The 14,602-nt window shown below is 41.5% G+C and overlaps 1 protein-coding gene across 8 annotated transcripts in view; it reads left to right on the forward strand.

The window, feature by feature from the left end:
- The window catches only part of EHBP1 (EH domain binding protein 1), a 305,392-nt gene extending 295,194 nt beyond the window's left edge, over positions 1-10,198 (forward strand). For 7 of the 8 annotated variants that reach the window (XM_039342992.1, XM_039342996.1, XM_039342991.1 and 4 more), the window contains 2 exons: positions 8,734-8,848; positions 9,159-9,249. In XM_039342992.1, coding sequence (XP_039198926.1) covers positions 8,734-8,848; positions 9,159-9,249 — 206 coding nt within the window. Of the gene's footprint in view, positions 1-8,733; positions 8,849-9,158 lie in introns of all 8 variants that reach the window. The other variant, XM_039342990.1, reaches the window with a different exon arrangement.
- The last annotated feature ends 4,404 nt before the right edge of the window (positions 10,199-14,602 follow it).

A 14,602-nucleotide genomic window follows, 5' to 3' on the forward strand; every position in this document is an offset into this window, starting at 1 on the left:
GGGCATACATGACTGTAAGCAAGGGCTCCTGCTCCAGGAATGGCTACAGTTGGCCCACAAGATGGATCTCTGCAAAGGTTCCTCAGTCATGGCTGCCACTTCCTCCTTGAGCAGGAATTTTTAAATCCAGGGGACTCCCAAATTATACACCAGCTCTGTCCAAGAATCAAAGATTACATATCACTGGATTCAGGATGTCCAAAAAATCAGAATGACGCTGTCTTACTAGGGTTGAGTTGAAGTTGGTTCTTTCCCATTCAAAACTTTACATCTTCCAGGGACTGGGCCAACATTTGAGGATGTTGCCCTCAAGCTATCCCGCTCTATTTCATTCTGAATATACATACTGGGGAGCCTATTAGTACTCTGTTAACACAATTATAATGCATCATGACAGTGTTCAAATGGCACAACTTCTTGTTCACTCAAAACCAGGAGTTACGTGAAGAACTTACTTGGTTTTGAGTGCTATTCCAGGTGCCACACTCCAAAAAATGAGTGAAGACGTGGTAGAAATTATATCAATTAAATTCCATTTATGTGATTTCATTCTGTTAACAAATTGAATTACTAAATACATTTATTTCTAAATGCACAAACGTACTCGCACATACATATGTATATACAATGATTCCCCCTTCTTAATGCATATAAACATACCCACATATAACAATCCCATACAGTATTTTTTTAAAATTTCTGAGTTGACTATTCCTTGCACACCATGTATCTATATAACTGTTGTCAATTCATCCTAAAGAATCCTCATAGTATCTCCTTCATCCTGTGGGAATATTAACTTACATTGGTTTTTACAGAGGTATATATGCAGAGCACATCATGAGAAAGGCAGGGCTAGATGAAACAAAAGTTGGAATTAAGATTTCCGGGAGAAATATCAACAACCTAAGATATGCAGATGATACCACTCTAATGGCAGAAAGTGAAGAGGAACTAAAGAGCCTCTTGATGCGGGTGAAGAAGGAGAGTGCAAAAGTTGACTTGAAACTCAACATTAAGAAAACCAAAATCATGGCATCCGGCCCTCTCAATTCCTGGCAAATAGATGGGGAAGAAATGGAGGTAGTGACAGATTTTATTTTTCTGGGCTCCAAGATCACCTCAGAGGGGGACTGCAGCCAAGAAATTAAAAGACGCTTGCTCCTGCGGAGGAAAGTTATGGCAAAACTAGACAGCATACTAAAAAGCAGAGACATCACCCTGCCAACAAAAGTGCATATAGTCCAGGCCATGGTTTTCCCAGTTGCAATGTATGGCTGTGAAAGCTGGACCATAAGAGGCTGAGCGCCAAAGAATTGAGGACTTTGAACTATGGTGCTGGAGAAGACTCCTGCGAGTCCGTTGGACTGCAAGGCATTCAAACCGGTCAGTCCTAGAAGAGATCAACCCCGACTGCTCTTTAGAAGGCCAGATCCTGAAGTTGAAACTCAAATACTTTGGCCACTTAATGAGAAGGAAAGACTCACTGGAGAAGGGCCTAATGCTGGGAAAGATTGAGGGCAATAGAAGAATGGGACGACAGAGAATGTGATGGCTGGATGGAGTCGCTGAAGCAGTAGGTGTGAACTTAAATGGACTCCAGAAAATGGTAGAGGACAGGAAGACCTGGAGGAATGTTGTCCATGGGGTCGCGATGGGTCAGACACAACTTCGCAATTAACAACAACAACAACACAGGCAAATCTCTGGAGGCAGTTCTCCTGCAACCAGGACCTTTGGGGATCTTCTATCAGTGGGAATCAGGGGAACAAATCAGACGCAATGCCTGCCCATCTCCCAATATCTCCTAGCAATCATGAACATCCAGAAATAGTTCTTGATCTGTTAATCAACTGGCCCAAGATATTTTTTTTAATTACCAATTCCATTATTCGAGAGCGCTTTCTCTCTTTTTCTTGCACACATGTCTGTGTTACCATTTCTTATTTTGTCACTCTCTTCTTCCTGGAAAAATGAGCAATTGTGAATAGACAAATGAAAAGTAGACTTGCTTGGCCAAGAAAGCAGTAAATCAAGACAGCAACATCTGAGCACCACTTCAGCAAACCTTCACTTCAAAAATAAAAGTAAAGGCTAATAGAAATAAAGTCACCATTGTCCTCATGCAGTGGACAAGGCAGCTGAAAATGCAGTAGCTGAGCAGGAGAAAAGTGTTGCTTGCTTTGTTTCTTTCTTTGTGTGATAAGAAAATTAGTTGTATATGCATGGAACTTAACTTCCAGCTGGGTAGAACAGTGGCCAGTCCTGATCTATTCCAGTCACCAGAGGAAACTGCACAACACCTTACTCCATGACCAGCATGAGTTACACTATTTTGTGCCACTGCAGGGTAATAGCAATGGGGATGGGTTAACAAAGTTTGTCAACAGATTTTTCAGGGGGCTATAGCAAAGGTTTGGGCTACACACCCTGCAGCCATAATTTGTAAAGCTCTATTATATAGAGATCCAAGCCTTAGAACAAGCAAATATGTAGATTATGATGCTTTGTAAATAGAAGATTTAAATAATCCTATAACCTTATTTCCATCAAAAGTGTTGGCCTTGTGTATATAGCCATGCTTGCATATTCGCAGCCTGAAAGGTATAGTTCTGCAGTGGTTTCAGTATTTCCCAGCTGGAGAGCAAATTTCAGGTGGTGATACTAGGAGATGCTGTTTGACGTCCCATCGTTTGAATATGCAGTTTCACAGAGTTCAGTGTTGTCCTAATGTGCTATTTAACATGAAATTGTTGAGGAGTTTAATCGTGACATGTTTAGAATTGTACAAATAACAGGGATATAGATAGTTTAATATATATCTATAGAACAACATATAATCTATCTATTTGCAGTTATGTACTTAAATGCAGATGCTGCTCATTCCCATCTTGAAACATTTAACTACAGTTTATAAAAGATTTGGTCAGCTTTGCTTTCGAGTTGTATATTGCTCCAAAGCTCTCATTATCAAGCTGTGGAGCAGACACTTTTCAGACTTGCACTTAGTTCCGATTCATGTCACCTTTAAGAAAGGGATCCACAACCTGACCTTGTAGTCTTACTAGTAATGTAATAGCTTTGTAGCAATCTTAACTTTTGGAACAGAATAAAATTACACTACATGACTAAGAAGGGCTGAATCTCAGAATGGGTTGCCTGGTTGTTCATATGTGCTTTCATGAAACATGAAGGAGGTTGATAATTACTGCAGAATCAAATTGTCTCATTGACACTAGCAGAGTGTTGAGAATCTTCATGCAGGCATGGTCCTTTTGGTTCATATTTAAAGCCTTCTTGAAAAAGATTATGTTCATGTTTTGCAACCTGAGGGGAGGAGTGGAGGCACAGTTTTCTGTCCAAGAAATAGATCTTCTTTAGAATGTTCTACATTTATTCTTGGCTTCAAGTTTGAAGTGTGGGCACTTCTTAAAGGATTTATGCATAGGGTTCACTATTTTTGTAGTTATGATTTATATGATAAGCTTTTTATATTTAAAATCAATAGGTAATCCTGTGGAGGAGCTTATCCTCTAAAACCCCATTTATAAATCTATTTAAGTTTTGTAACATAGTTCTGGCCACAGTACTCTATAGATTGATTAGGTTCAGCAGTAGAATTCTATCAAATGATGGAGGAGGAAGAGGAGGAGGAGGAGGAGGAGGAGGAGGAGGAGGAGGAGGAGGAGGAGGAGGAGGAGGAGGAGGCAAACTCAGGATTGTCAGTTGACTGGCCTAAAGCTAAGATAAGTACAGTCACTCAATATGCTCTTTACAAAACTCATGTTAATTTTCATCAAAAGTGTAAGTCTTATTTTATAGTGACAACCTGAAAAGTTTTGTTTTTATTTTTTAATTGTAAAACTTCGATCATTTTCATTCTGATGTTTTTCTTCCAGAATGCTTGTCATGGTATTTTTATAAAAATACAAAGATATAAACATCAGTAAAACAAATGCATCTGTTATTGTTATGAATATACATTAAACAATAAAATTCCTTAAAAATTGAATATGACATACAAATACTTAATATAAGGCAATGGTTGATGAATCTAGATAGGCAACCATTTATAGTACAAAGGAATAGAGCAGTGGTTCTCAACCTGTGGGTCGGGACCCCATTTGGGGTCGAACGACCATTTCACGGGGGTCGCCAAACAACGCAGCCCGCCATTTTTGATTGTCACTGGAACTGAAACAGTCTTATCTATGAGCTATATTCAGGTATTCTCTTTATACACAGATGTTATATTTTGTTCTTTATACATATACATAGATATACAACTTACAAATTTCTTCAACTGCTACCTCAGTATATCCACTGGAACATTAACAAGGAGTTAGCAACATACTTTTTCATATTTTCAACCACATTAGTAAAAAGGATGATGAATTCAGAGATGATACAAAAGTGGAATCTTTCCATTAAAGCTTTATACAGAGGGACTATCTAAGCACGGACACAATTTACATACACTGTGTCACTTAGACAACAAAATCAAATATCATTGGTCTACCCCTTCCTCCAACCCCAGAGACCCATGGTTGTACTGGAAGAGTTGTGCTAGCCATGTGTATTTGCTTAATCCATTTTTTGAGGTGCGCTTAACATTCTGAAGGAGGATGAAAAAAAAGCCATTTTGCAGGAAGAACCAAACAATTCATATAGATTAAGGCAAGCCTTCATCAAGTGTTGCCAAAAAATTGACTACATTTAACATGTTTAAATTGACTTTGAGAATGATAACACATTTGGATGAAAAACAAAAATCCTGGTCTCAATATAATTAAAATTATATGGTAGAAATAATATTAGTAAATATGTGGGCATTAAATTACTCTATTTCTTCTTGCGTAACAATATTTCGCCTTACCTCTCCATCTCCACCTCCTCCACCATTCAAATTTGGAAAATGGGAGGGGGGAGAGATCATCAGGAAGCACTATGTGACCAGTTTTTTTCCATTTAAGACTCATCACATTTAGGGGATTCAAATCCTTTACAGGGAACTTAACTCATGGACCTTTCATTGTAGATCACTGGTTCTCAACCTGTGGGTCGGGACCCCATTTGGGGTCGAACGACCATTTCACAGGGGTCGCCAAACAACGCAGTCCGCCATTTTTTTCCCCTTTTCCTTAGCAGTGCTACTCTCTTTTATTCTATTGGCTTTTGAAACCCAATAGAATAGACTCTCTTGAATAGAGTCTAATTCTATTGGCTTTCAAAAGCCAATAGGAATTGTCCAGGCTGTCTCTGCCCTGCTGAGCCCGCCAAAAGTCCCATTCTGCAAAAGGCGCTGCACCAGTGGAGTAGTCCTCGACTTACGACCGGTTGAGTAGTCCTCGACTTACGACCGGTTGGGGGGTGTCACGGCATTAAAAAGGTTGAGAACCACTGAAATAGAGTGAAAGGTTTGTAATTATCGTTAATACTGCAGTCAATTCTGTAAGAGATGGCCATTTTCCTATTAGATAGATAAATAGATGATAGATAGGTAGGTAGGTAGATTAGATAGAGATGATAGATAAATGATTTATAGGTATGTGTGTGTGTGTGTGTGTGAGTGAGTGAGTGAGAGAGGGGGGTGGGTCAAAGGGTTGTAGCCCTGTCAGAAATAAGACTAATGATACCCAGAACCCAAAGGGTTAAAGAAACATAGACTCTTTGGGTTGCAGCCCTATACCCACTTGCCCAAAAGAAAATCTGATTGGACTTATTTGGGACATAATATTCCACATGTATAGAATTGCAGTGTTAATCCTAATAGAAGTTTTGGATTTTTACCACCTTTAAACAACTTACATCAGGGGTTCCCAACTGGGGGTGCTCGCACCCTCTGGGGGTATGAGACGATATTACAAGGGGTGCAAAAACTTGGGTTTTCAAAATTATGGTGTATATGCATAATTTTTTGCCGTTATTTTGAACTTTTGTAAAGGGTGCAAGAAAATATCAGAAGCGTTCTAGGGGCGTGGGGTATAGAAAAGATTGGGAACCGCTGACCTACATCTATGAGATATAACCAATTATCTTTAATTTCAAAGGCAGTTTTCTTTGTGGCACGGGAGGGAACATAGCTGCTGTTTGAAGCAACATATTTTTTTATATATTTTTAAGAATGTATCTTGGCCAATAGTGCCAAATTTGCAGTTGTCAGGAAAGAGAGAGAGAGAAAGGGGGGGGGGGAACTTGTACCTGAATGAAGTGAGTTCACCTGAAATTAATAGAACTTTTTTCTGAAGAAGATTCAAGTGACTGCTTAAGCAGATTGTTCAAAAATGTTTTCATCTAAGACTTCAGGACTTTCAATTTTAGGTATCTGATTATTATCCCAAGGTGTGATCAGCAAAATTATCATGTCTATTATTTACTTTGATCAGATTATTTCACACTGTTTACTTCTGAATGTAAATAAAATTGCATTTAGTATCTTAATGAAAGTGTGGTATTTATCCAATAAAGAAAGCTTTGCTTAAACTGGTTTTACATAAAAAATGAATTTCTGAAATCTCTGGTTTTATTTCAAAGAATGAGTTTTGAACAGTATTTTGGATAATAGAGTTGGACATTCGTTCAACCTGGAGATAGTAGTTGTTCCAGCTTTGCTTTCCAGTTCCAAATATAGGAATTGAAATGTAACATTTTCACAAAGTTATGCGTAGAGGTTATTTTTCTTCCATTCAATGGTGTCCAGGTCTCAAAGATTACCTGGACAAGTCCCTTCAGTTTTCTTAGCAAGGTTTTTCAGAAATGGTTTGCTATTGCTTCCTCCAAGGGCTGAGAGAGCGCAACTGGCCCAAGATCACCCAGCTGACTTTGTGCTTAAGGTGGAACTAGAACTCACGGCCTCCCAGTTATTAGCCTGATGCTTGAATCACTACTCCAAACTGACTCTCTATATGTATAGGTTAGAAACATGTTTTTTCTTAAAGTAAAATGCAGGTACTGGCTATTGTTGAATAATAGGAGAACCTGTAATTTTTAAAGGGTAAAGTTTTTGTTAGTTCCCCTTCTTCTCAGTGAGATATCTAAATAAAATAGTTGTTGTTTTCTGCTTCTCTGCATGAGCATCCATTCCCCTTATGTCTATTAGTATGCATATGCTAACTATGCATATTGGGAAAGCAATTTAAAGACTGGTCCACACATTCCTGGTTTTCTATTGCTGTTCTAAGCTTTATTGGATGAATCTGCATCTAATTTTTAATTTGTAAATACAAAACCAAATTCACTCTGGCACTACTTGCTTGCATAAAGCTCCTGAACAGTTTTCTGCCTTGAATAAATTTTGCTTTGCAGGGGGGGTCACGGGGATTTGAACCAGCACATTCTTGTGTGGTTTGTGAAGATTCACATGGTAACCATTGGGGTGCATTGTTAGGTTTATCTGAATAAGCACCAGCCATGTGAGGCTTAACATGATTGCTCAGGGCAATGGACAGGGAAGAGAGAAATCCAAAAGACTTCCAGTGCCTTTCCTCTGTTTTTTTTGGAAAAGTTGATAGAGGACACCACATGAGTCAGAAGCTATGGAGGGTTTTCTGTGTTGTTATTGTTGTTGATTTAAAGAAGGTGGGTGTCCTGTTTCCCTCCTGCTTCTCATTTGTTCCTCTATCTCTCTCATCATCTACTTCTCCTTCTCTTCATTGTTTACCTTCCTAATGAGGGAGGCGGGATATGGTGGTAGTTGAGTGACAGATACAGGCCCTTGCTGTCTGGCCTCTGGAGCAGTTTGTTTGGTGTGCTCCAATGTTAAAACTGCCCTTTTTAATGAAACATCGATACTGTTTGTCTTAAAAGAAGAGATATCAGCAAAGAGACCTGACTAAAACTATGCTCAAAACTATGACAGAATCTCATTCTTTTATGACCTCTTGAAATAAAAAAAATAAAGCAAACCTAAACAATAGAAGAAAAAGATATAAATTCTTACGTATGCAAGTATTCATATTGTGGCGGTCTACAAATCTGGAAACTTAAGATTCTGTGAACTTAAGATTCAGTTTATTAGAGAAACTAACAAACAGTCTGAATCATTATGGAAAAAAGTTGAGTAATATTATTTAGTAGATGTACTTCGATTTCATAGGAGGCACTAATTGTTGATTCTTATTTTAAAATTATTCTGAGGCACCTAGTGACCAGTGTGAGTATTTTCAACTGCTAAGATATAGCAAAGGGTGAAAAAGGAAAATTATAATCAATTTGGAAGAGAAAGGCAATTGCATTGTGGTAAAAGTTTTATTGTATGTTGTTTTGCAGTTTTCAATCTCTATCTTTTTCTGGTTCAGAAACAGAATCTCTGTAATACACTGGAAGGGGGTGGAAGTTATTTAGGAAATGTGTAATAAAAACGAGTGCATAAACATTAATAAAAATGCAATCTTTTGTGTATCTTCTCTTAAATATGATTTGTTGAGTAAAATGTTTTTTCCCCACAAACATGAATATAGGAAAACCACAATCCCTCCCCCAAAAAATTTTGTTTCATTTCATACATATTTATGTTATTGAGTAGTATTACTCAAAAATTTTTCATAGGTTTTTCTTAAATACTGCTGAAAAATATTGGGTCTTATTTTATCAAATAGAATCTGAAGAAGTCAAATTAGATTTCTTGTAGTTATACAGATCCCTAGGGAAACCAGCCCGGTGACACTTATTTGTTTAGATCATATGTATATTAAGCTCTCAAAGCACACATTTCTGGATTTCTTCTCTTTTCAGACTGGCAAAAGACTGAAGCTCAGAAGAGGCGGGAGCAACTTTTGCTAGATGAACTTGTTATTCTCGTTAATAAACGTGATGCTCTGGTCAGGGATTTAGATGCCCAAGAAAAACAGTAAGTTTCATATTTTTGAGGAATGCCAATAATAAGATCAAGTTTTCTTTGCATTGTTCTTAAAGTTTTATATTCAAGAAAAAAAGCCTTCAAGAGAAGATCAATCATCTGGCATAGAAGCAATTAAATCTCCTTAAGTCCTGCATTTTGGTAACGTGATCTGCTACTAGTTCTTACCTATGGAAACAGATGGTGTAACCTGGTCTCTGAAGTGACTCCCTAAACTCCTTATCTGTGCATAACTACTACACTGAAATGTAAGGCAGAATTTTGATAGGAAAACTACTGACAATTATATCTGATTTTTTAGGGCTGAAGAAGAAGATGAGCATTTGGAAAGAACACTTGAACAAAACAAAGGAAAAATGGCCAAGAAAGAAGAGAAATGTATCCTTCAATGACTTTCATGGCCCCAGATGCTGTCACTTTTTGTAACTTCAGCCTTCTTACAATTTGGATATATGCCAACACCAAGACTAGATAACTAAATCACAAACTGACCTCTTAAAATTTCAGAATTTTCCATTTGGCCAGATCAGCTTTATCTTAAATTGTTTTCTGATTCTCTTCCCCCTTTTCATTCAAGCAACAGGGTTTCAGAAATAGCTTTCCACCAGGATTTTTTTGTGGGCTTAATTATTTTAAATAAGTTTGCTCCCAAATGTTTAAGCAGCCATCCAGTTGTGTAAGAAAAGAGAAAACCCTAGCATTATATTTTTAGTTAAAAGAACTTGCAAATACATTGTTCTATGTAGTTACATAGTACAAAAAGAAGGAAATATATGCTCAATTGTTTCCTCTAGTTCTGCCATATGTAATATTAAATATGTTATCAACCATTTTATTGTTCGATCATACTCATACAATTTCTTTCAATGTGCTATATTTACATGCTTTTTTCAGCTGCAGTTTTACACTTTCATTGTAAGTACAATTATAAAATTTAAGGCTTTCTTATGTGCTCAGAGAGCAATTCTTTTTAACCAATCTTTTAAGAGACTTGCAACCTAAAAAAAAAAGTGATTGTAAAGATAAGGCTAATTGAAGTATGATCAGTTTACAGAAAATTCTTCTTTTGAGGCTACCCCATTTTTTATTAATTATTTATTTACCTGTTAGTTTAGTTCCCCTTTCTTGATCTTTTGCTGGACCTCTGCAGTCTGGTTCTACAGTGCTGTTAATATTTATTCTGTATCCATCAGGGGTCTGTCTTGCCATTGTTTGCAAAATCTTGCAAGTAAATATATCCTTCTCTAGCATCATGCTCATTTTTGTGGAAATGGTTATGTTTATTTATTACAATACCAAGTTATGTATAATTTTTCAATAAAAGCTGGATCTTTCTTATCATAGCTGGACTGGGCTGTTTTATTATACATTTCAAATCCAGGTATTTCTCTAGGACACTGTGGTGTAATTGTCAGCCCAAAACACACACACACACACACACACACACACACACACACACACACACACACGTCTTTCAATTTGAGAAATTCGAACTAATTGGGAGAGTATTAATCTCTTTTTTATTTGTAATCATTATAAATGACTTATTTATTGTTTAATATTTAGAGTTATTTTACAAATGGGTTACACAAAGATTAGGCACTCATCTGTCCCTGTAAGTTTATGTAAATTACAATAATTTGTTAATTTGTTCAGCTACAATAATTTGCTTTTATTCATTGAAAATAAATACAGCAGAATTCTGTGAAGCAAACTGCTTACAAATTGCTGATGTGCTATATGTGTATCCAAAGTTTTTTTAAAAAAAAAAATCAGCATATTCCACATATCTCTATCAACAAATGAGCTGTATTGAGCACAGGGCTTTCTTCCAGATAAAAAAATGTATAAGATTTCAGCCTAAACTACTTCTTATTTTTATAATTAAACCTGTAGCCCAGGATCTGGCATTGATACACTCTGCCCTGTTCAACAAGTCTGAAGGATGTTTAAAAAACAGTGCCAAGACAAGTAATTCATTCTTCTGAATGTGAGTTGAATTGATTTAAACAGAAACTGGATCAGGTGGGTTTAACTCTGAAAAAAATTAAACTAAAGGATTATTTGCAGTGGAAAAAGTTTGGAACAGAAGTAGGTCTTACAAATGTGGAACCTGTTCTACTCCTGTCTGCACAGAGCTCAAATCTCTTTGCTGTTTGAATGGATGTAAAATTCACCAGAAAACTTGGAGCGGGGTGGGGGGGGCAGAGAGAGAATCACAATCTAGATATGGGACTTATATTGGAAGGGAGGGGGAACAATAAGCGTTGCAAGGAGAATCCCCGATATGTTACAGAATCCACATCGTGAATAATCCGGTTAAAATGATAACAAGTGCCAGTGTAAATACGAGGAAACTGCACCTTGTGCCTTTGGATGTATTCATAATGGGAATCGCTTTCTGCCGGGCGTTCATATGCTAAATGAATTAAACCTCTTATCTTCGTCGATGACTGGATGAAATTCAGGACAGAACCTCTCTCGCTCTTTTCTCCCTTCTACCCTCCCTCTCTCCTTTTTCTCCTCCCCCTTTCTAAATCTCCCCCACGCCGTACGCGACCTCCTCCTCCTCCTCCTCCCGTATTTCTGCCCCTTCCTTGCCTGTCTCTCCCCCCCTCCCAACAAAGGCGACAAATTCCACCGCCTCAGCCTGCCCGCCTTTGGGCCGAAGAGGAAGAAGAGAGACGGGCAAGCAAACGGCGGGGACCGCGTTGCTCTTTGTTACTAGGAGCTCGTTTAATTCGCTTTGCCGGTTCCTGAGAGCCAGATTCGAATTTATTAATTTGCTGTTTAGCGTGTGTCTCCCTTCTCCCCCCCCCCTTCCACTCCGCTGCTTCTCCCGCCCAGTGCCTCAACCAGGGGAGCTCCGCGCGGCTCCGGGTGGACGGCGAAAGACGCGAGGCGCGCCGTTAGCCCCATCTCCCGCGCTCGATAACCCGCGGAAAAACTCCCTTCTCCGGCACTAGTGGGGCTCTCACGCCTCTCGGCGACTGAAAAAGCGGGCAACGTGAAAGGGACGGGTTGCCGCCGCCTCCACGATGAGGGGGGAGGGAGAGGCGACCCCGCTCTCGAGTAATTTGGCCGCGAACGGCCGGTCGGGCTGTGGCGACGCCACGCTTGGACTCGCTGCCCACAGGTGGCACCGGCCAGAGCGGCCCCGTCCGGCTGCGCCATTGGATGGAGTTCTGTTTGGGAGAGGGGGAGGCGGCGCCCGCTCCCCTCCATTCCCCCCCCCCCGGGAGCGAAGCCTTCTTCCCTCAAGGAAGAGTTAAAGGGCGGGGTGAGCAGAGGCGGGCGCTGCTGGGTCTTGGCGAGCCTTTTCTCCCGGCCCTGGCCGGTGGGGCTGGGCGGACCAGAGCAGCTTCTCGCGTGGGGCGTTCAGTCTGAACACAGCGATTGCGCTGGCAGACTTTCAAAACAAAGCGGAGCTTGGATCAAGGCAAAGGACAGGAAAATAACCCCCACGCGGTGGAAAAGCCATCGGAAGGAAATGCCTTGACGCTTAGTGCGCCTTTAAGGGGTCCAGGCATCGTGCTGCAACTTTACTGTCGGGTCCCAAAGGTGTTTTTTCAAGAGGCCCCTGGACTCCCTTTGTTTTTCTTTGAAGACGTTTCGCTTCTCCTCCAAGAAGTTCTACAGCAGCGAAACGTCTGCAAAGAAAAACAAAGGGAGTCCAGGGGCCTCTTGAAAAAACACCTTTGGGACAACCAAGATCTGGATAACTGAAAATCTCCATAGACATTTACTGTCGGGTAACTTCAGTGGCCGCCGCTTCTGGTTTCTTGAAGGGATCCGACTTCCCTCTATTCAACGAACCGCATCTGTTTCGAAGTTTCCATCCTTCGAGTAGCCTTACCCGAAAAAAGTAAACGCCATAGATTTTAGTTGAACTGCGCGGGGATTATTATATTACATTGGAAAGAAAATGGGGTGGGTGATTTGTGTTTGTGTTTCTTTGCCTTCTTACTCCGGACACAAACGACTCCACCAGTAGCAACCGTCCCTGCCCCAAAATAGAAGGGGATCTGTCTCGCGAAGCTCCTCGTCCAGCTTTGAAGGGGATTATTTCCCTTTGTAATTCCCCCCCATTCCCGGTAATTACCGAGAGGAGAAAAAACTTCTTTGTTTCGAAAAAGAAAACTTTGCTGGGAGGGGGGCGCCTTAGGTGTCCCCCACCACACACACACAGTCTCCTTCCAGACGCTGCAGCTGCACCCCGGCGAGTCTAACACAAAGACAGACGCAACCACCGGGCGAGGCAAAGGGACAGAGTTTGGAGAACAGCCACAGTCAAAGCGGGCTAATCTGGGACGCGAGGCGTTGGCGGAGGTTGGGGGAACCGGCCAGATTCGGTTCCTGGGCACTTGGGGCCTCAGGAAGCTTTCCCCCCCCCCTTCGCCCGACCACCTCCTACTCTCGCACAGGCCACTTGGCTTCTCCTTGCACCTCCTTCCCTGCTCGGCCCATCAGCAGCGCCTAGAGAAAAAGAAGGGCTGCTTGCCCTGCTGCGGCTTACCTTCCTGCCCTTCCCTAGGCTTGCCCGGCCAGAAGCCCCGAGGGCGGCCAGGGCCGGGAGTGGGAGCCCGCTGGTTCCAAAAGGTGAAGGAGATGCCCTTCCCGAAGTGATCCTTCGAGGAGCGGGGAAGCCGCCTGTTTAGGCCCGGCTTGCTGGGAAAGGGCCAGGCTAAGAGGCAGGAGGCCAATGTCCTCTCGGGGTGGGCTTCCTCTTCCAGGGGCTCCTCTCTGCCACTTGGGCAGGGAGACTCCCATCCCAGGCGCCTTCCAGCACAGACGCAACTTTTCCTGTGCCTGCTCTCTGGCTTCTCGCCTCCTTTCTGGCTCTGCTTGCTGTGCCCCCCTCTGCTGCCCTTAATCCAGGGGTTTTATGGGCTGAGCATTAAGGAAATTCGCCTGCAATTTGGGATTAGACAAATACTCTTATTACAGGGGGAGAAAACACACGCGCACAAACACAGAGAAAGAGGGAGAGAGAGAGAATGCGTAAAGCTTAGGGGTTTAGTGCTACTTGATACTCTGAGCTTTTCTGTCGACTTGGCCGCCTCATTGGAAGTCTGGGACGGGGAGAACCAGCGTCTGCCAGGCTCATTTCCGAAGGCCCGAGCAATGTTCCCCTACGCCATCCTCCTTTCCCTCTCCATCCCCGGTTCCCCGCCACAAGAGAGGAAGGGGTTATGCCAGCGGATAGGTAGCTGTAAGGTATGTCCGTGGGAGATGATCCAGATCTCTAATCTTGGATGGGAGTATAGCGGTGCAGGGAGCTATTTTGTTCTGAGGATGGGGCTGCAGAAGAAAAGGCTTCCTTCTCAAAGCTCGGGTCCATTCCCCCCCCCCCGCAGCGAAAAATGGTCTCCTAAATGGACAATGTCTCAAGCGACTCAAGGCACTTAGCCCTGCTTAGACTTTGCAAGGTAGTGGCCCCAGTGAGACCCCCTTTGCTTCCCCATCTCCCCCCCCTTTTTTTAGTGAATGGGCTGCGGCGGCTTTGTTCCGCGGAGAAGTGCCCGTGTCGCTGACTTTTGTGGGCAATAGAAGGATCTTGTAAACCTCTTTTCTCCTCTTCTCCCTCTCCTTCTCTCTCTCACCCCCCCCCTCCGTTTGATTAAATGTCCCCTCAACGAAAAAAATGTAATTTGGCCGAGCTGGCGGTCGTTCCCTTTGAACATTAGCTCGCTTTCAACTCCAACTTCAATTAGAAGGAGTTGATTTTGAGAGATCAACAAAAGA

Source organism: Crotalus tigris, unplaced genomic scaffold (genome assembly GCF_016545835.1).
Source record: "Crotalus tigris isolate CLP2741 ecotype Arizona unplaced genomic scaffold, ASM1654583v1 scf7180000017831.1706817, whole genome shotgun sequence".
Lineage (NCBI taxonomy): Eukaryota > Metazoa > Chordata > Lepidosauria > Squamata > Viperidae > Crotalus > Crotalus tigris.